This window comes from Chrysochloris asiatica, unplaced genomic scaffold, assembly GCF_000296735.1.
Source record: "Chrysochloris asiatica unplaced genomic scaffold, ChrAsi1.0 scaffold00417, whole genome shotgun sequence".
NCBI classification, from domain to species: Eukaryota; Metazoa; Chordata; class Mammalia; order Afrosoricida; family Chrysochloridae; genus Chrysochloris; species Chrysochloris asiatica.
This window is the reverse complement of record NW_006408935.1, coordinates 1,190,477-1,213,591: the sequence shown is the minus strand read 5'-3', so window position 1 is coordinate 1,213,591 and position 23,115 is coordinate 1,190,477. Positions and strand designations below refer to the sequence as shown.

Genomic DNA, 23,115 nt, shown 5'->3' with positions numbered 1-23,115 from the left:
CTCCCGTAAAGATTTATAGCCTCGGAAACCCTGTACAGGGTCGCTATGAGTCAGAACCGACTCCACGGCACATAACAACAACAACAACATACCTGACCCAGTAGTCCTGGTGTGGCACTGTAGGTTAATGCACTGGACTGCAAAGTCATTTGAACCACAAAGTTGGAGGTTCCTGCTCACCAGAAACTCTATATAAGGTCACTATGGGTCAGAACTGACTCAATGACAATTAACAACAACAACATACCTGACCCAAGTTATGGTCTTTTCAATTCTCTCATATACTTGTGAAAGCTGGATAGTGCAAAAAGAAAATAGAAGAAGAATTGATATGTTGATGAAGAATATTGAATTGACCATTGAGTACCAGAATATAGAACCAATCACTGTTAAAAGAAATACAATCAGAAAGTCCTTAGAAGTGAGAATAGCAAGACTTCAGCTTATTCACTTTGGACATGTCATCAGAAAATACCAATTGCTAGAATCCCCTCAAACTGTAGCATGTTTGGCAAAGTAGAGGGTCAGCAAAAATGAGGGAGACCCTCAAGGATATGGACTAACACATAACAATGGTGGAGTCAACCAACTATACCAACAACCATGAAGATGACGCAGGGCCAGGCAACTTCTGCTCTACTATAGGATATGCAATGGACTGCAAACCACAAGGTCAGTGGTTCAAGTCCACTAGCAGCTTCTTGGGAGAAAAATGAGGTTTTCTGCTCCCAGAAAGATGTAGAGCTTCAGAAACCCTTATACAGGGTTGCTATGAGTCAGAACTGACTCGACAGCACTTAATGACAATATTAAATACAATAACAATATACCATGCTGGCATAATTCTGTAAGATGTTCATGAATGTGGCAGGTGACATGCTGAAACAGGAAGAGAACACAGAGAAGCGTGTAAACCATTTCAATCCTGCCAGTGAATGCACACAAAGGATTGTTATGTGTCAGATCGAGCTGACAATACACAACCGAGAAAGCAAGAACGAGACTATAGACTTAGTAGAAAAGTCACGGCGTTTCTCTTTCCCTGAATCCCATCAAAGTGAAGATATCCCAAAAGAAAATCCATCTGTAATTAAGTTTCCATTAGCATTGAAAGGACAAATGTTTTATTATATATCTTTTACCACAATAAAAAGGAGTTCTGGTAGCGTAGTGGTTACGAATCGGGCTGCAAACCTTAAGGTCATCGGTTCGAAACTACCAGCCGCTCCGCGGGAGAAAGATGAGGCTTTCTACTCCGGTAAGGATTTACACCCTCGGAAACCCTGTACAGGGTCGCTATGGGTCAGAACCGACTCGACGGCACTTAACAACAACCACAATAAAAGAATACTTACTACAAACACAAATAAATTGTTATAGATTAAATTGTGTCCCCCAAAATATGTGCTGGAATTTGAAGCTGTGGGTATTAATCATATTTGGGAACAGAGTTTTCTCTGTCATGTTAAGGAGGCCGTATCAAAGTAGGGTAGGTCAGATACCCACACAGTTTCTGAGCAATAGGGAAAGGAATAAGCACAAACAGAGAAAAGACAGGCTCCACCTGACAATTGAGGTAGGTGAAATCTACAAGTCCAGGAACTCCTTGGATTGTTGGTAATAACTAGAAACTGAAACAGACAAAGAAATGCCTCTCCCTAAAGCAACACTCTAAATTCAGACATCTAGCTTTCTGGCCACTGTCAGGATGGCACGACACTAGGCAATGTTTCATTCTGTTGTGCATGGAGGTGCAACTCAATGGCACCCAACAACAACCTCCTGAACTGGAAGAAAATCAATTTATTTGTTAAAACCACCCACTTGTGATATTTCTGTTACGGCAGCTCTAGGAATCTAAGATTTCATTTGTTGAGCGTCAGCTTGAAGAACCATGGAAATTAGCACACGCCCCCTTCATTCAAGGAAGGGAAATAAGTGGAGAACATACTTTTTGAGGCAGGGAGGGGGTCTGGCCCATCTTATCAGCAGCAACCATGAGCACAGGTTCGGAAAGGTGTGGGATGCAATGGAGAAACTCCCAAATTCACAATTCCCTCAGAGATGGATTATGGGTAGACACACAGGCCTGTGGTTCAAAAGGATTTTGCTGAGTCATCATTGTTGCTCTAGTGGTGCCAACAGTTCAAACATCAAAGGAGCCTCCTCCCTACCCCACCCAACACACACATCACAGACACACATGGGCTGATGCTCACGATAGCCCAGGACATGAGTGGGGAAGGTGAGTTTAGGTCAGGACCCACCATGGTCAGGTATCCTGGAGACCTTGACAACTCTCTTACTTATCATGCTGAGGGATTTTTCTGGAGAAATGAAGAAAAGGGAAATACTTATTTTAGAAAATATATTTGTATGACTAGATAGACTGCTACTTTTCTGTCAGTTTGTTGCATTGTGTGTACACTTGTGTGGAGCTGTGATTCTGGAAGTGATGCCACCAGTTTTTCCAACACTGGCAGGGTCACCCATAGTGGACATGTTTCAGTGGTGCTCCCAGACTAAGACAGACTACAAAGAAGGAGAGACAGACCACTTTGGATAGGTTGTTGTTGTTAAGTGTCATCGAGTCAGTTGCAACTCATAGTGACCCTGCACAGGGATCTAAGGAGAAGCTGGTGGTTTTTGAAGTGCCAACCTTGTGGTTCATAGTTCAGTGCTGATCTTAGCCATTGAAAATCTTATGAATGGCAGTGGAACATTATCTGATACAGTGCCAAAAGATGAACCCCTCAGGTTGGAAGGCACTCAAAATATGACTGGGGAAGAACTGCTTCCTCAGAGTTAACCTTAATACTATAAAAGAAACAAAGGTTTCAAAACCCTCATTTGCTGATGAGTCATAACTCAAAATGAGAAACAACTGCAAACATCCATTAATAATCAGAATATGGAATGCATGAAGTATGAAGACCCAGTGGCAGCAACAATGGGTTCAAACACAACAGTTGTGAAGATGGCACAACCAGGCATGTTTCATTCTGTTGTACTTGACATCATCTAACAACAGCAACTGACCCAAGCCATGGTGTTTTCAATAACCTCATATGCATGTGAAAGCTGGACAGTGAATAAGGAAGACCGTAGAAGAATTGATGCTTTTGAGTTATGGTGTTGGAGGAGAATGTTGAAAGTGCCATGGGCTGCTAAAAGAACCAATAGATCTGTTTTGGAAGAAGTGCAGCCAGAGTGCTCCTTGGAGGCCAAGATGGCCAAACTTCATCTCTCATACTTCAGACACATTATCAGGAGAGACCAGTAGCTGGAGAAGGATATTGTGTTTGGTAAGGTGGAGGATCAGAGAAAAAGAGGAAGCCCCTCAATGAGATGGATTGGCCAAGTGGCAGTATCGATGGACTCAAGTGTGGCAGCAGTGGTGAGGTTGGCCCAGGATTGGACAATGTTTCATTCTGCTGTGCATAGGGTTGCTATGGATTGGTGACAACTTGATGGTACCTAACAACAACAACAACAACAGCAACAAAGATAGGTAGATGATAGATCAATAGATAATTTTAAAAACAAATAAAATAAAAACAAACTGTTATCATTGGGTCAATTCTAACTTATGGTGACCCCTTGTGCTGCAGAATACAACTGTTTCATAGGATTTTCCTGACTGTAAATTTATCACACACCTTTTGCCAGTCTAACTTTTTATAGGTATATAAATTGTTGACAGTAATTAGATTAATAGGCTGTACAATTCTACTACCAATCAATGCAATTTTTTCCATCACTATAGACCTAAACTAATATCCCTACCTACATTTTCCCCTCTAAACCTTGGGAACCACTAGGAAATGTTAGTCTGTATACATTTTTCCCCTCTTGTCTTTTTATATAGATGAGGGTATACAATATTTGTCTTCTGTGATTGACTTATTTCTTTCAACAAACTGTCTTCAAGTTCCGTCTATGTTGTGGCATGTATTAAAACTTAATTTCTCTCTTTGCCTGAGTAGTGTTTCATTATCTGTATATACTACATTTTGTTTATCCATTCACTGATGTGCATTCAGGTGGTTTCTACCTTTTGGCTACTGTGAAAACACTGTTGTCAACACTAATGAACATGTATCTCTTCATATTACTGCTTTCAGGTCCATTGGGTATATTCTTAGCAGTGGAATTGCTGGGTCATATGATAATTCTATGTTTTGTTTTTTAAAAACCTACATATACACTGTTTTCTACAATACCCGAACCTGTTAGCTTCCCAACCATTAATGGACAAAGATTCCAATTTCCTCACATCCTCACCAACATTTGTAATTTCTTGTTTTTATTGTTGTTTGTTTTTTTTAAATCTTAGCCTTTCTTGTTGTTGTTGTTAAGTGCCGTCAAGTCGGTTCCGACCCATAGCGACGCTGTACAGGGTTTCCGAGGGTGTAAATCCTTACGGGAGTAGAAAGCCTCATCTTTCTCCCGCGGAGCGGCTGGTAGTTTCGAACCGCTGACCTTAAGGTTCGCAGCCCGATTCGTAACCACTACGCTACCAGAGCTCCTTAGCCTTTCTAGTGAGAGTGAAATAATATCTCATTGTGGTTTTGATTTACTTCTCTCACTGGCTAATGAATATAGAATGTTTTGGTTTTTTTAAAAAAATGATATATCCATGCTGTTCTTGTTAAGTGCTATCAAATCAGTTTCTACTCATAACTATACTGTATAAAGTTCCTAAGGAGCAGCTGGTACAGTTAGCAGTCCAGTGCTGCTTATCCTACAATGCCACACAGGCTCCCAGGGATAATATGGACTATTATTCTTAGGTGCTCTGGCATATGGTAACCTTATGAATACCAGAACAAAATGTGGTCCAGTCCTGTACCATCTTCACAATTGCTAGTATCTTTGAAACTCATGTGTCTAATTTCACTGAGGTTGGCTTGCTTTTCAAGGACCCTCAACCCTTTACCACCACTAGTCTGTCAGTTTGTCACACTGTGGTGGCTTGCATGTTGCTGTGATTCTGGAAGTTATGCCACTGGTATTTTGAATACCAGCAGGGCCACTGCTGGACAGTTTTCAAATGAGCTTCCAGATTAAGACAGACTAGAAGGAGAGACAGAATACTCCTGAATATCTAGTCACTGAAAACTTTACAAAAAGCAGCAGAACACTGTCAGATAGCATCAAAATATTGAATATTGAAACATGACTAAGCAACAGAATACTGTCAGTTATAATGCCAGAAAAATGAGCCTGTAAGGCTGGAAGGCACTCAAAATACAGTGGGGGAAGAGCTGCCTTCTCAAAGTAGAGTTGACCATTATGAAGTGAATGGAGTAAAGCTTTCAAGACCTTCCTTTACTAATGGGGACAACTGAAAATAAGGAGAAACAGCTATGAACATCCATTAATAATTGGAACATGGAATGCACGAAGTATGAATCCAGGAAACTTGGAAGTTGTCAAAACTGAAATGAAATGCATAAAGATTGATATCCTAGGCATTAGTGAGCTAAAATGGACTGGTATTGATCATTTTGAATCTGATAATCACATGGTTTATTATGCTGGGAATGACAAATTGAGGAGGAATGGCATCACATTCATGATTTAAAAGATAATTTTTGAGATTTAGCTTGACATACAAAGCTGTCTGTGATAGAATTATATTCATAGGCCCACATGGTAGACAAGTTAAAATAACTATTATGCAAATTTACTCACCAAGCACTAAAGCCAGCGATAATGAAATTGAAGAATTCTAACAACTTCTTCAGTCTGAAATTGATGAAACATTCAATCAAAATATGTTGGTAATTATTGGTGATTGGAATGCAAAGGTTGAAAACAAAGAAGAAGGATCAGTAGTTAGAAAATATGACATTGATGATGGAAAGGATGCTGGAGATCACATGATAGAATTTTGCAAGACCAATGACTTCTTCATTGCAAATAACTTCAAATAACATAAAAGACAATTATACACATGGGTTTCATAAAATTGACTACATCAGTGTGAAGAGACAGTGGAAAAGCTCCACATTATCAGCCCAAACAAGGCCAGGGGCAGACTGTGTAACAGACTATCAATGGCTCATATGCAAGTTCAGGCTGAAGCTGAAGAAAATTTAAAGAAGTCCACAAGAGCCAAAATATGACCTTGACTACATCTCACCTGAATTTAGAGATCATCTGAAGAACAAATTTAATGAATTAGACACTAAAGACTGAAGACCAGAGGAGTTATAGGATGACATCAAGAACATAATGCAGCAAGAAAGCAAAAGGTCAGTAAGAAAACAAGAAAGAAGAAAAAGACCAAAATGGATGTCAAACGAGAATCTGAAACTTGCTATCCAGCATAGAAATGCTAAAGTAAATGGAAGGAATGAGGAGGTAAAAGAGCTAAATAGAAAATTTCAAAGGACAACTGAAGAAGACAAAGTCAAATATTATAATGAAATGTGCAAAGACCTAGAGTTAGAAAACCAAAAGGGAAGAGCATACTCTGCATTTCTCAAGCTGAGGGAACTGAAGAAAAAATTCAAGCTTTGACTTGCAGTATTGAAGGATTCTATGGACAAAATATTGAATGATGCAGAAAGCATCAAGAGAAGATGGAAGGAATATAAGAGTCACTGCACCAAAAAGAAATGGATGGTGTTCAACCATTTCAAGAGGTAGCATGTGATCAAGAACCAATGATACTGAAAGAAGAAGTCCAAGGTGCATTGAAGACAATGGCAAAGAACAATGCCCCAGGAATTGATGGACTACAAGTTGAAATCTTTCAACAAACTAATGCTGTACTGGAAGGACTCACTCATCTATGCCAAAAATATTGGAAGGCAGCTACCTGATCAATTGATTGGAAGAGATCCATGTTTGTGTGCATTGCAAAGAGAGGTGACCCAATGGAATTCAGAAATCATTCGACAATATCATTAATATGACCTGCAATTAAAATTTTGCTAAAGATAATCCAAAAAATGGCTGCAACAGTACATTGACAGGGAACTGCCAGAGGTTCAAGCCAGATTCAGATGAGGACGTGGAATGAGAGATATCATTGTCGATGTCAGACAGATCTTGGTTGAAAGCAGAGAACACCAGAAACATGTTTGCCTGTACTTTGTTGACTACACAAAGGCTTTCGATTGTGTGGATCATGATAAGCTCTGGACAGCATTATGAGAATGGGTATTCTGAAATATTTAATTGAGCTCATGAGAAACTTGTACATAGACCAAGAAGCAGTTGTTCTAACAGAACAAAGGAACACTGAATGGTTTTAAATTAGGAAAAATGTGTGTCGGGGTCATATTTTTTCACCATACTTACTCAATCTGTATGCTGAGCAAATAATTTGAGAAGGTGGATTATACGAAGAAAAATGTGGCATCACAATTAGAGGAAGACTCATTAACAACCTGTGATATGTAGATGATACAACTTTGCCTGCTGAAAGCGAAGAGGACTTATAATACTTACTGATGAAGATCAAAGAACACAGCCTTTGGTATTGGTTGCACCTCAATGTAAAGGAAACAAAAATCCTCACTACTGAACCAATGAATAACTTTGTGTTAAATGGAGAAATGATTGAAGTTGTCAAAGACTTCCTTTTTCTTAAATCAACCATCAAGACTCATGGAAGTAGCAGTAAAGAAATCAAATGAATTGCTTTAGGCAAATCTGCTGCATAAGACCTCTTTAAAGTGTTGAAGAGCAAAGATGTCAGTCTAAGGACTAAGGTATGCTTGACCCAAACCATAGTATTGTCAATAACTTCAAACACATGTGAAAGTTGAATAATGAGTACAGACCTAGAAGCATTGATACATGTGAGTTATGGCGTTGGAGGAGAATATAAAAAGTACCATTGCACCAGACCACCAAAATAACTAACAAATCTGTATTTGAAGAAGTACAGCCAGAATATTCCTTAGAAACCAGGATGACCAGATTTTGTCTTTCATTCCTCAGACTTATTATCAGGAGGGACCAATCTCTGGAGAAGGATACCATGTTTCGTAAAGTGGAGGGCCGACAGAAAAAGAGGTAGATCACCAATGATATGGACTGGCACAATGGCAGCAGCTATGGACTAAAAGGTAGCAAAAAATGTGCAGTTAGGCTGGGACCGGGCAGTATTTCACTCTGTTGTGCATAAAGTCACTGTGAATTAGTACCAACTTGATGGCCTAACAACAACTAAACCTTTATGTCCTCTTCTAATAATCGATATTTCCTGATGACAGATTCAAATTAAACAAGTTGAAGTTTCACCATCCTTGCGTCTAAGCAGGATTCTGATTATATTTCTTCTACATGGATAATCATGATTATTAACCACATATTCAAATGTTTATTTATGGAAAATAGGTACCATGCTTTCTTCTGCCATCCACAAGAAGCATATCTGAATCAAAGCAGTACTCTTGGGATGAAACTGCTTTGCACACAGGTGTCATGATCCACACTCAACTAGGGGAGACAAGGTAATTGTTTTGCTTAAACAAGGTACCTAGGACTTGCTCCCCCAGGGCTAAGGAGTGCATATAAACATGTGGCAATGGTTCAGCTGTGTGCTCCCTGAAAAAAAGATGCTGTTCCTCAACACCCACAGAACAAAGGTGAGGCAGCAGTAAGGCTTCCAGAGCCTTGAAAACAATGTCCAGGGGTTTTGAGAGGCCCTGAGATCTGAAGGAGGCACAGTAACTGCTGGTCAAGTAAGTGTATCCAGACTCAAGCTGCAGGGGCATTAGCTTTGCGAAGGTCTTCTGGAAAGTTCCCCAAAGTTCGACTGATTAGTCTTACCCAGCAGGAGAGTGCCCCTATTAGATCCCCTGAACTGGTCGGGGGAATAAGCCTGGGTTACATCCTGGTTGCACACAGATGTTTAGGCAAATGAAGTATTGAACCTGAGTCTCTTGTTCCATGGGGCTGCTGAGGGGTGTTGTTGCTATGAGTCGATTCTGACTCATAGCAACCCTGTGTAGGGTTTCCGAAGAGCAGCTGGTGGGTTTGAACTGCCAATGTTGTGGAGAGTTAAATGGGATGTTACATAGGATGTACTTGACCAGAATGTGGATTGTAGCAAATAACGTCACTGCCCAACTCAGAAGTAAGGTTGTGTCCAGGGACAGTGAGAGGAGAGAGTAAGGTATCTAAGTTGGACCAGCACTGTTAACCAGGAGCAGTTCCATCCCACAAGGGGACAGTTTTGGTTCTCACAATGAGGGGAGGATGTGCTGCCAGGATTCAGTGGGTGGAGACCAGAGATGTTGCTCAGTACTCTACAGTGCACAGGACAGCCCCACCCCTGAGAATGATTCAGAACCAAATGTCAGTAGTACCTTTGCATAATATTTTCTCTCTCTCATTCTCTCTCAATATCATCCATCATATCTTTACATTTATCATATGTATGTATGTATCTTTCTCTCTGTCTGTCTATATATCTATCATTTATTTATCTTCTAGGGAGAGGTCTGGGGGTACGGTGGCTCCATGCAATAAACACTGGATTTCAAATCACAAGTGACACAGTTTGAGCCCACCAGTGACTCCTCGGGAGACAGAGGAGGCTTTCTTCTCCCCCAAAGTTTACCACCTCAAAATCCCTACATTGGGTTGCAATAAGTCAAAACCAACTCGACAGCACTTAACAACAATAGGGAGATATCTGTGTTGGAGCCAGACACCAGTCACTGAATGAAAAACATCAAGATCTATGAAAGGGAATGAAGTTCCTGATTGGGAGGAGAGAGAACTGCATTTGTATTGTTAATATATTCCATCTTATGTGTACCTTGAGCATGTTGTATCATACCATGAGCTTTATTTTGTTAGTTACTGTTGACTCATGACAACCTCGTGCACAGAAACAAAACACTGCCCAGTCCTGCACTAGCCCCTTGTAATCAGACCCTTGTCATTTCATTGACTGATTTTCAGAAGTAAGTTGTCGGGCCTTTCTTGTTAGTATTTCTTGGTCAGAAAACTCCACTGAAATCTATTTAGCATCATAACAACAGATAAGTCTCCACAGACAGGCAGGTGGTGGCAGCACATCAGGTACACTGGCTGGGCACTGAACCTGGGTCTCTAATACGGAAGGCAAGAGTTCTAGCTCTGAACCACCACAGCCCCTCTAACAACCTGCTCTGTGTATAACAACACTTCATACCACACCAAACCAGTGACGATTCCAACTCACAGCAACCCCATGTGTGTCAGAATAGAAGTGAGCTGCACTGGGCTTTCAAAAGCTGTTTTTTTTTCAGAAGCAGTCTATCAAGACTTTCTTCTGAGGTACCTCTGGGTAGACTTGAAGCTCCGATCTTTCAGTGAGTAGCAGATTATATTAACTGTTTATACCACACAGGGGCTCTGTAACAATGAAAGGTTAAAATTAGTAATCTCCGTGTAATAGATGAGAAAACCGAAGCTCAGAGAGATGAAGAGGGGGAAGACTCCCCAGTATCCCACCCATTGCTGACACTTTTGTTTTTCCCTTTAGACCTGCCTGGACATGGACAATCAGACCCAAGTCTCTGAATTCATCCTCCTTGGTCTTTCTGCACAGCCCCAGCAGCAGCGGGTCCTCTTCGGTCTGTCTTTCATTCTGTACCTGATTGGAGCCCTGGGGAACCTGCTGACCCTCTTGGCCATCATCTCGGACCCTCACCTCCACAGCCCCATGTACTTCTTCCTCAGCAACCTGTCTCTTCTTGACTTCTGCTTTACCTCCACCACCATCCCCAAGATGCTGACCAACCACCTCTGTGGACACACCACCATCTCCTTCCCCGCATGCCTGGCCCAGATGTATTTCTTCATAGTTTTTGGGGCAGCCGACAGCATCCTTCTCTCAGCAATGGCTTACGACCGCTACCTGGCCATTTGCTGCCCACTGCACTATGTGACCATCATGGGCGCCCTTCGGTGCATCTTGCTGGTGGCAGTACCCTGGATCTCAGCCAACCTTGTCTCCGTGGTGCATACAATCCTGATTACTCACCTGTCTTTTTGCTCCAATAGAATCCCACACTTCTTCTGTGACCTCAATGCCTTGATCAAGCTCTCCTGCTCTGACACCCAAGTTAATGAGATGCTTATATTGGTCTTCAGGGGCGCGGTGGTTGTGATTCCTTTTATGTGCATCATGGCCTCTTACACACCTATTGCAGTGGCTGTTTGGAAGGTGCCCTCAGTCCAGGGGAAGTGGAAAGCCTTCTCCACTTGTGGCTCTCACCTTTGTGTTATCATTCTCTTCTACAGCACTATCATTGGGGTCTACTTCAACCCTGCATCCACATACTCTACTAAGAGGGACATGGCGGCCACAGTGATATACACTGTTGTCACTCCCATGCTGAACCCCTTCATCTACAGCCTGAGAAACCGAGACCTGAAAGGTGCTCTCAGGAAACTTCTCAGTGGGGACCACTGGGCTAAATCTTTGACAATTCTCTTTAGATGATGCTGTTGTTGGTAAGTGTTGTTAAGTCAGTTCTGACTAACAGAGACCCTGTATAGAGTTTCCAAGGAGCATGAACCTGCCGACCCTATGGTTAACAGTCCAGTGCTTATCCTATCAAATTAGCAATAGAATTATTATCATCGTATTATACACAGGAAAATATTGAACTGGCAAATATTTTGTTGTGTATATTTTTACATTTGAAAATTCCTAGAAAAAGATAATACCTAAATCACCAATTATAATTTTTTTTTTTTTTTAAAGGTCTAATTCTCAAGATTGGAACTCTGCATTGTTTTCTTTGTTCTACACAGGACACAACATTATGCAACTAAAAAAAAAAATTGCCGTCTTTTGAACACCTTTCATCCTTCTGACAATACATGCTGAAAAAGTCTCAACTTGCTGCTACCATGTCTTTAACAATTTCTACATAACATCTTTTTTAAAAATGAAAGGGTAATTTTCTGGCTTGAAGCCTTTAGCAGGCAACAATGTGGACTAGAATTTAAACTACATTCTTTTTTCTCGGTGATATTCTCGTCTTATTTTTTTATTATCTTTTTTGGTTGGGATTCAGCTGGGAAAATGGGAAACGTGTTGTCGTTGGCAAACTTATTTATACCAAGTGACTCTGGTTTTCTGCTTATGTGGCAGAGTCTGCTACTGTTGACATAGCTCTGACTCACAGTGGCTCCAGCTGCAGCCGAATGAAGGGTTCATTGGACCTGCACCATCTTCCCCATCATTGGTTTTGCTTGAGTATCTTGAGTAACAGCTGTTACAACTGTTGTGTATTATGAGTGCCTTCTAACCTAGGGGATCATCCTCAAGCTTTAAATTGAGAAGAATTTTGTTATGGATTTCATTAGCTGATTTTCAGAAATAGATCACTAGGTCTTTCTTCCTTGTCTGTTAATTTGGAAGATCTGTTGAAACATGTCCACTTTGCTGGTATTTGAAATGTCAGTGGCATATCTTCCAACTTCAGAGCAACACACAAAACCCCACAATACAACCACCTGGCATACGATAATTGTTACAAATGGTGATGGTGGTTTTGTGCACATGCAGTTGGTTCTGACTTATAGGGGCCTTGTATAGGGTTTCTGAGGCTATACATCTTTATGATAGCAGAAACCTTCATCTTTTTTTCCCATTGTAGCAGCTGGCAGATTTAAACTGTTTACCTTGTGGTAAACAGTTCAGTACCAGAGCTCCTCGTGCATGGTTTTATTAAATGCCTTTGAGTCAGTTCCAACTCATAGTGACTCTGGATAGGGTTTCTGAGGAGTGGTTGGTGAGTTTGAACCACCAATCTTGCAACTCAAAGGGACCTTGTGGTCCAGTGCAGGATCCTTCAGTGTCACACCTGGACTCCAAGTCATGGTAGTGACCTATTTATAATGTAAAACTTTATGAATTTAGAAAGCATTTTAAGGACATGGAAAAATCATTTGAATTTTGCCTTCCAATATGTAGGGTACTGTGAGACCAAAGAAAGAGGCAGGCAACTCAAGGGTGGCAGCAAAAGACACTTACATACAAGGCAGGTCCTGGGTGGTAGCAAGACCAGTTCATTTCTCCACAGCCTTACAATATTTTATGTCTTCCCTTTTCCTCAAGGTCCTTGGGGGCCCCAAGAACAATGTAGGTAAGCACAACCAGCTTTACTCTAGTTGGAGGCACAGAACACAGCAGCCATATAGACAAATACAGCAGAGGAAAACCTGTCATGGGTTGAATTGTACCACAAATGATATGTGTCAACTTGTATGGACCATGATTCTCAGTGGTTTGGCAATTATGCAAAAGTATAATTTGGAGGATAGGTAAGGATGCACTATGATGTGATCTGATGTGATAAGCCAATCACTTGTAAGGGAATGAAGTACTCTTAACCTCATCACAGCAATGATCTAATGTAAGTGGATTTTCTTGGGGTAAGTACTGGGACACCTTTTACTTACAAGAGAAAGAAGTCCTACCAAGAAAGAAGAACTGGCAGTAGAGCATGTCCTTTGGACCCAGGTCCCTGAGCAGGGAGCCTTCTAGATTCAGAGCAAGACTGATGCCAAGACACATGTGGATCTCCAAGGAATGCCAGGCCCACAGATGTTGAAAGGAAGCAAGACCCTTCCCCCAGAGCTGACAGAGAATGTCTTCCTCTAGAATTGATGAACCTCACCAGATTGAATACACAGAGATCAATTTGACTACATAAGGAGCTCTGGTAGCATAGTGATTACGAATCGGGCTGCAAACTACAAGGTCAACAGTTCGAAACTACCAGCCGATCTGTGGGAGAAAGATGAGGCGTTCTGCTCCCGTAAAGATTTACAGTCTTGGAAACCCTGTTCAGATTCGCTATGGGTCGGAACCGACTCGACAGCACTTAACAATAACAACAACAACGATGGAAAGAGATGAGTCCTGGTGTGGTGCTGTGGGTTAATGCACCAGACTGCAAAGCCATTTGAACTGCAAGGTTGGCAGTTCAAGCTCACCAGCTGCTCCTCAGAAACCCTATACAGGGTCGCTATGGGTTGGAATTGACTCAACGGCACTAAACAACAACAACAATGGAAAAAGATGGTGGTAAAATACAATGTTATCAACCAAAACAAGGCCATGGGCCAACTGTGGAGTAGGCATTAATTGTTCATATGCAAGTTCAGGCTGAAGCTGAAGAAAATTAAAGCACATCCACAAGAGCCAAAATATGACCTTGAACATATCTCACCTGAATTTCGAGACCAGCTCAATAACATATTTGATGCAGTAGACTCTAATGACCAAGGTGGGGTGACATCAAGAATATCATACAGGAAGAAAGCAAAAAGTCATTAAAAAGACAGGAAAGAAAGAAAAGACAAAAATAGATGTCATAAGAGACTCTGAAACTTGCTCACCAGTTATTGTTGTTGTTTTGAAGTGTTGTTGAGGGTTTTCAAGGAGTGGCAGGTGAGTTTGAAGCACCGACCTTGTGGTTATTCTATAGTGGGCACCAGGACTCCTGCTCATCAGTACAGAGATTCTAAAGCATGTGAAAAAAATAAGGACGGAAAAGATCTACACAGAAAATCACAAAGGACAACTCAAGAAGTCTAAGTAGAAACTCAAGAAGACAAAGTACAGTATTATATTGAAACACACAAAGACCTGAAGTTAGAAAATGAAAAGAAAAGAACACATTCAGCATTTCTCAAGTTAAAAGAACTGAAGGAAAAATTCAAACCTTAACTTAAAATACTTAAGGACTCTGTGAGGAAAATACTGAATGATGCAGAAAACATCAAAAGGAGATGAAAGGTAAACATAGAGTTACTGTACTAAAAAGAAATGGTTGATGTTCAACCATTTCAAGAGTTAGCATATAATCAAGAACCAATGGTACTGAAGGAAGAAATCCAAGCTTCATTGAAGGCATTGGGAAAAAAACAAGGCTCTAGGAATTGACTGAATACAAGTAGAAAATTTTCACCAAATGGATGCAACACTGCAGGCACTCAGTCATCTATGCCAAGTAGATTGGAAGAAATCCATATCTGTGCCCATTCCAAAGAAAGATTATGCAATGGAATGTGGAAATGGTAGCATAGTGGTTACAAATCGGGCTGTGAACCACAAGGTCAGCAGTTCGAAACTACCAGCGGTTCCGCGGGAGAAAGATGAAGCGTTCTGCTCCCATAAAGATTTACAGTCTCGGAAACCCTGTGCAGGCTTGCTATGAGTCGGAACCGACTCCACAGCACTTAACAACAACAACAACAACATCACTCATATAACATGCAAGTAAAATTTTGCTGAAGATAATTAAAAATCAGCTGAAACAAACAGTACATCAGCAGAGAACTGCCAGAAATTCAAGTCGGATTCAAAAGATTACATTGGAACTAGCTAGGGTTATCATTGCTGACATCAGATGTATCTTGGCTGAGAATACCACAAAGATCTTTACTTGTGCTTTACTGACTATGCAAAGGCTTTGACTGTGTGAATCATGACAAGCTATGTATAACAATTCAAAGAATGGGTATTCCAGAACACTTAAATTAATTGTGCTCATGAGTAACCTGTATGCAGACCAACAGGCAGTCATTCAAACAGAACAAGGGGATACTGAATTGTTTAAAATCAAGAAAGTTGTGTGCCAGGGTTGTATTCTTTCACCAGACTTATTCAATTTGTATGCTGAGCAAATAATCTGAGAAACAGGGATATATGAAGAAGAATTTGGCACAAGGATTGAAGGAAGACTCATTAACAACGTGCAATATGCAGATGATACAACCTTGCTTTCTGAAAGTAAAGGACTTAAAATACTTACCGATGAAGATCAAAGCTCTCAAATGGGTTGCACTTCAATGTAAAGAAAAAAACAAAAATTTACAATGAGATCAATGGTAAATGGATGATAAATGGACTTTGGCTCTTTTGGACTTGTTTTAATTCTCTTCAGCTTGAACTTGCATATGAGCAATTGGTCTGTTCCACAGTCTGCATCTGACTTTGTTTGGGCTGATGATACTAAGCTTTTCCACCATCTCTTTCCACAGATGACAAGCTATCAAAGATGAAATGGAATGCATAAATATCAATATCCTAGGCTTTAGTGAGCTGAAATGGACTGGTATTGGCCATTTGGTTGGTTATGTGTGGTGGAGTCAGTTACAACTCATAGTGACCCTGTACAGGGTTTCCGAAGCTGTAAATCTTTACGGGAGCAGAAAGCCTCATCTTTCTCCTGTTGAACAGCTGGTAGTTTCGAACTGCTGACCTTGTGGTTCATAGCCTGATTCGTAATCACTACGCTAATTGGTCATTTAGAATCTAACAATCACACGGTTTACTATGCTGGAAAGGACATTTCAAGAGCTATCTTGAAGTACAATGCTGACTGTGATAGGATAATATCTACAAAAGAGTCAAGATATGATCTTGAACACATCCCACCTGAATTCAGAGATTGTTTGAAGAACATATTTGATGCATTAGACACTAATGACCAAAAAACAGAAGACTTGTGGGATGACATCAAGAACATCATGCAGGAAGAAATCAAAAGGTCATCAAGAAGACAAGAAAGAAGGAAAAGATAAAAATGGATGTCAGAAGAGACTCTGAAACTTGCTCTCTGCCATAGATACGCTAAATCAAATTAAAGAAATGAGGAGGTAAAAGAACTGAATAGAAATTTTAAAGGTCAGCTCAAGAAGACAAAGTCAAATATTATAACAAAATGTGCAAAGACCTGATATTAGAAAACCAAAAGGGAAGAACATGCTCAGCATTTCTCATGCAGAAAAAATTGAAGAAAACATTCAAGCCTTGACTTGCAATATTGAAGGCGATTCCTGCTTCTCGGTCCTTGTGTGGATCGATGCACAATAGATGCTTTGTTCTTTGTTCTGAGCCCTATTTCTGAGTATTTAGTCTACATCAGCAGCAGGTGACTAAGAATCTTGTTCTGGTTGCCGTGTCAGTCCCATCCCTAGTCTCTAGGAACTATCACAGTTCACCTGGAGGCCAGGAGCAAAGGTTGCTTTGACTCATTCTTCCAAAAGTTGTTATCCTTTGGCAACCACTAAGTCCACACACATATGCTTTGGAGTTACTCTCAAGGGGCTCTTGGAGAGTCCTCCTGTAGGATTTTTCTAACTGTTCCCTTTTCTTCATTACCCATAGCTCACGCTCCCCTTCTCTCTAGTTATCCTAGGCTGTTATGAGCTACACATAGGCACTGTTGGAAGTTGGGGTAGATAGTGATATCACTCATTTTCTCTGCTTTGCCACCATTTAAAGATACCAATACCTCCAATATTCCACCACTTTACCAGTCAAACTGCAATGATCACCATTCCTTTCTGCTGGGATTTCTGACATAGCTCTGACAATTCAGTGGAGGTGTATTCCCACAGTGTCATTGTTGTCATCAGACTTGTGGGTAGATTTTATCTTAGGTGTAATTAGTGGGCTTGCTTGAGGGGTTGTTCTGTGATGGGGCTAGCAGGGAGAGGAAGAGAAGGGGACCATTCTGTACTGCAGCCTCCTACTGGTCCTATCCCACCCACTTCCCTTCAATCTGATGATTGGGGGCGGGGGCGGCGCTGAAGCAACACGCTGGACACTGTCTGGAGGCTTCTACTTAAAGAGGGGATGCAGCGGCAGTGATGGCAGCTGAGCTCCTGCACTCAAGTTTAAGCTCTAGGATGCTCCTTGCTCTACCAAGCCACCTTCCCCTCCACTCCATTTTTGTGAATCTGAAAGCAATCATCTCCAGCTGCTCATAGAAGTGGCTATTTAGAACAGCAGTTGTGGCCACACACGAATGGTTGCATATGCCTTTCCAATTGTAGTTTTTGCTGCAAGGCTCTTGTGTGTGATTCTATAGATAATTAGGTGTCATGTCTGCAGCCAATTGCATGGTCCAGAGAAGCAACCACCCTCCAAATATAGAGGGCACCATGAAATCTGGTGTGGCACTACAGGCTAATGAGCTGGACTGTAGGGTTGGCTTGAACAAGGTCAGTAGTTCAAGCTCATCAGCCACTCCTTGGAAACCCTATGGTCACTATGGGTTGTAACTGACTCGAGGGCACTTAACAACAGCAGTGAGGCCAAAGAAAGATCTGGGCAGTTCCATGGTGGCTGAAAAAGAGTTATTAGGGAGACTTACATACAAAGCAAGCCCTGAGTGGTGGCAGGATTGGTTCACTTATCCATGCCCCACAGTGGGAGGCAGAAGTTTTAGGACTATGGAGAACAAAGGCAACATGCCAGGACTGTGGACTTCCAAGGCCACGCTGTCAGAAGTTAGTTATAAAACAGTAATTTAGCAAACAGAATGAGATATTGGAAAGCAAAGAATTGCCATATTTGGCCTTGCAAACCCTTCCAAATTACTGAGTTGAAAGAAAACTTTTGAGTAAATAATAGCATTGCTTATATAGATATGGTAAGGAGCTCTGGTAGCGTAGTGGTTACGAATCGGCCTGCAAACCTTAAGGCCAGCAGTTCGAAACTACCAGCCGTTCTGCGGGAGAAAAATGAGGCTTTCTGCTCCCGTAAAGATTTACAGCCTCGGAAACCCTGTACAGGGTCGCTATGAGTCGGAACTGACTCAAAGGCACTTAACAACAACATATAGATATGGTAAAACAAAACAAACAAACAAAATCAATTGCCATAAATAAATAAAGAATGGAGATCCTGAACTAAACAGATTCCTTGTACTGAGGCAATAGTGGAAGGTCTAGAATATTCTTCCATGACTGGCTTTAAAATTAGACTGACTTGAATTCAAGTTTCCCTTTATCCACTAATAGGCTGGTGACCCATCTACTCACTTTCCCCAAGTATGAGGTTTATGCTTCATAAAATGGGGATGGTTCAGTTCAATCTTTCCTGATAGTCTCTCATTCTGAGTCAGTTAACTTCAAGTCTCGTAGTACCTTTTTCTCACCTGTAAACTAGGATTGATAATGACACTAACCTCCTCTGGTGGTCATGAGAATGAAAGAAATACAATGTAAAGCACTGAGCAAAAGGCTTCTTAGTACACAGTAAACCAGTTGCCATGGAATTACCCCTGGTTCATGGTGACCCACGTGTGTCAGAGAACTGTGCTCCAGAGGATTCCCAGTGATTGGTTCTTTTCAGGTGCCTCTGAGTGGATTCAAACTCACAAACCTTTGGTTAGCAGTCAAACCCATTGACTATTTTCACCACCCAGAAACATGATAAATGAAACTTTTGAGGTTCAAAAAAAGAAACTGCATTCTCAGACAACTAAATATGCCATTTTTTAGACATTTTATTGTGCTGTGAATGATTACACAGAAAATTATTTTTCCACTTGGTAATTCATACACAAATCGTTCCATGGTTTTGCTTCCAATCTCTGCAATTGTCAGCATTCTTCCTAAAGATGTATTTTGAATAAAATATATCTGATTGTTCTTCACGTAGTATTTTTTTTTTTAATTGCAAAAAAATTTCAGTGACTGATTGTTACATGTTTTCAACTTCATTTTTTTTCCTAATGAATGCAACTATAAGGCACTGAAAAGACCCCTGGCATTTGAAATGTTTTCAATTCATGAGAAGTAGTAGATTCTGGAGGGAAGGAAATATCAACACTGCAAAAACAGAGGTGGCTTTGTGCTTCTGCCAATTAAGGTCACCATTTGTGCCCAGCAGTGACAGAAAGTGCTTATTTTAAAAGAAAGGACATAGAAAAAATACATAAATAAAGCCCAAAGTCGCTGCATGTGATTTTTGCTATAAAATCTTTGCTGATTTTTCTTTTGAGGTGATTCTCTCAACAAGCTCTACTCAACACGATCTCTTTTCAACCAAATAACAGACTAGTTTATAAAATAAGCAGTATTACCCATGAGGGATGTGCATCCCTTAAACAATCAACTGTAAAAGACCAAATGGTCAACATTAACCTCAAAGCAAAGTTGAAAAGGCAAGGGGGGACAGAGAAGCTGAATCAGTGGAAAAAGAACAAACAGAATGGGAAAAATGAGAATTCTGACACATTGGGAAAATTCAACCAATGTTACAGAACAATTTTTACAAAAATTGTTTCATGGGAATTTAATTTGCTGTGCATATTTTTACCTAGAACACAACAAAATATTTTTTACATAGCTAAAGTAATTGCAGATGGAAAAAAAAAGTGTTCTGCATTTGCTGGCCTTCGGAACACATGAAAAAAAGTTTGCCTGAACAGAATGTTAGTGATCTATCTCTAGATAACCCCTTCGGTCTCGCCAAGGTACTGATTTACCCTTACTTCATTTCCAAGTCTCTTGCTCTCTCCCTTTCATCAAGCCTCCCTGCCTCTAGGTTCTACTAATCTAGTGATGTAGTTGTTGTTGTGTGTTGTTGAGTCTATTCCCTCTCATGGTGACCCTTTATAGGTTTCTAAGGAGCAGCTGGTGAGCTTGAACCATCAACCTTGCGGTTAGCATTCCAGTACTTATCCACATATCCACACCAGGACTCCAGTGATATGCAAGTGGTTTGTTTGTTTGTTTGTTTGTTTGTTTGTTTGTTGCCAATTCCCATTGTGTAAGTATTTTCACTATAAATGGGGTGGTGGTTTTAGGTGCTGTAGAGTCAGTTCCAACTCATAGTGACCCTGTATAGGGTTTCTGAGACTGTAAATCTTTACAGAAGCAGAAAGCCTCATCTTTCTCCTATGGAACCACTGGTAGTTTTGAATTGCTGACCATGACATCATCAGCCCACCTCATAACCACTACATTACCAGAGCTCCTTTTAAGTGGGGTATAAATCCGAATTTAGGGCACTCTCTCTATGCTCTCTCTGGGAGGGGGAATCTTTATCTCTTTCAGCTCTGTCCCTTGGTCCCTTGGTTATCTTCACGTGGCATGTGTCTTTCCACTATTTGTATTTGCTTCTCTCAATGTCTAATCTGCTCTTTTATAGATCAAAACTCATTATAGGGTTAAGACACACTCCACACTGATATGACCCCATTAAAATAATACAGGGAACTCGCCCCTAAACTGGATCACAGGTATAGGGACTAGGATTCCAACAGATACTTTAGGGGGAAACAACTCAGTCTATAATAGGAGGTCAAAAAAATAAAACCAAACCCATTTACAAGGCTGTGTGTACATCTCTATGGAAACAGATTGCACATCTTTCTCTTGTGGAACAGATGATAGGTTTGAACCACTGACCTTCTGATTAGCAGCCGACTGCTTAATCATTGTGTCACCAGGGCTCCTATAACAAGTTGTTCTTGTTAAGTGCCGTCAAGTTGGTCCCGACTCATAGGGTGTCCAAGGAGTGGCTGGTGAGTGTGAACTGACAACCTTGTGGTAAGCAGATCAGTGCTTATCCTACAGTTGTAGGTCTTTATATTCCTGATTTCAGAGACGACGGAATGCAGACCCAGAAGCACAGAAGGACTGATTCTTATCCAAAGTCTTCCTCCATTCCCCAAATTTGCCAAGTTCAAAACAAAGTCCCCACGCTCACAGGTGCAACCCAGGCCCTCTCCTCCGTGATATTTGGGAAAGAGGTCTGTTGGAAATAGGGTCTGTTGTCACAGGGACTACTGGTGTGATGCTGCAGTATCAGTACTGGACTATGAACCACAGGTCAGCAGTTGAAATCCACCAGCTGCTCCTTGGACACCTTATACAGGGTTGCTGTGAGTCAGAGCTGACACAGCAGCACTTAACAACAATAATGACAGGCAACCATATTTCATAAAAATGGAAAAGTTTTGTGCATTTGAAGCCATTATCAAGGAAGACAATTTACAAAATAGGAGAAAATATTTTCAAATCATAAATTTGATAGGAGTCTAATAGACAGAATAGACGAGTCCTGCAGGATCAGCACGGGACTGCTAACCACAAGGTTGGCAGTTCAAACCCACCAGCCACTCCTCAAGAGCTGCTATGAGTCGGAACTGACTCAACGGCACTTAACAACAACATCCGAAACAGATAAAGAATTCTTACAACTCAACAGAAGAAGACAAACAATCCAATTTTTAAAAAACTCTGGAGACCTGAAAACTTCGTATTGTGTAAATATATAGATAATAAGATAGTTACCAATTCTACAATTTTCACATGTTTATCTCAGTAACATTATGTTCATTATTGTTGTTGTTAAGTGCCATCAAGACAGTTCCCACCCATAGCGACCCCGTATAGTGTTTCTGAGGAGTGGCTGGTGAGCTTGAATCACAGACCTTGAGGTTCAAACTGACTTCACAGTCCAGCGCTTTAACCCATAATGCCACACCAGGACTCCAACGTTCATGATGAAGAAACCCAATTTTTAAAACAATTGAAGGACTTAAGTAGTTATTTCTCCCAAGATAAAGTAATGGTGAACATAGACATAGAAAAGAAGCTCAGCATATCTATTCATCAGTGGATTCTCGTCTCTCCCACTTCTGTAGGAATCTGTGGCTGTGCTCACCAAGAAGGGTTCTGGAATTTTCTACCTGCCCCACAGCCCCTCAAGTCCTACCAGGTACAGATTGCAGCTGAACCTGTGAATATTTTGTGATGAAATCTGTAGTCTCCTGTTGTTGCTGCTGCTGTTGTTGGTAAATGCCGTTGAGACAATTCCAACTCATGGCAACTGTTAGTTGGTATCAAGTCAGCTCCAGCTCATGGTGACATCATAACAGAAGGAAACACTATCTAGTTCTGTACCATCTTCATGCTTGTTGGTGTGTTTGAATCCATTGGTAGGGTTATTGCATCACTCCATCTCATGGAGGGGCTCCTTTGTTTTCACAGAGTCTCTACTTTACCACACAGGATGTCCTTCTAGGCACTGAGGATCAATCACCATTCTGATGGGGCCCTGTACTGATAGATTAGACTGATTCTAGAACCCACTGGTCAAACTCAGCATCACTAAAATATGTCTACAAAGCATTGCATTCCCCTGGTTTGAGGGAGCTGAAGACACGCACCACCTCTTCTGTTACTACAATGACTATTATAAGATAAATACTGTTGTTGTTATTAGCTGCCATCAAGTCAGTGTCCAACTCATAGGGACCCTATACAGAAAGAAATGAATGGTCCTGTGCCATCTCCATGATCTAACCATTCTGATCCATAGGGTTTTTTTTT

General features: G+C 41.0%; 2 protein-coding genes across 2 annotated transcripts in view; one reads left to right on the top strand and one right to left on the bottom strand.

Moving 5' to 3' along the window:
- Positions 1 to 23,115, bottom strand: part of LOC102842848 (leukotriene-B(4) omega-hydroxylase 1-like) — a 552,783-nt gene that overhangs the window by 196,453 nt on the left and 333,215 nt on the right. The gene's annotated exons all lie outside the window — the stretch shown is intronic.
- Positions 8,541 to 11,461, top strand: LOC102810717 (olfactory receptor 1361-like). The gene is made up of 2 exons (XM_006876826.1): positions 8,541 to 8,609; positions 10,499 to 11,461. Exons 1-2 carry the CDS (start codon positions 8,541 to 8,543, stop codon positions 11,459 to 11,461), a joined length of 1,032 nt encoding a protein of 343 aa, XP_006876888.1.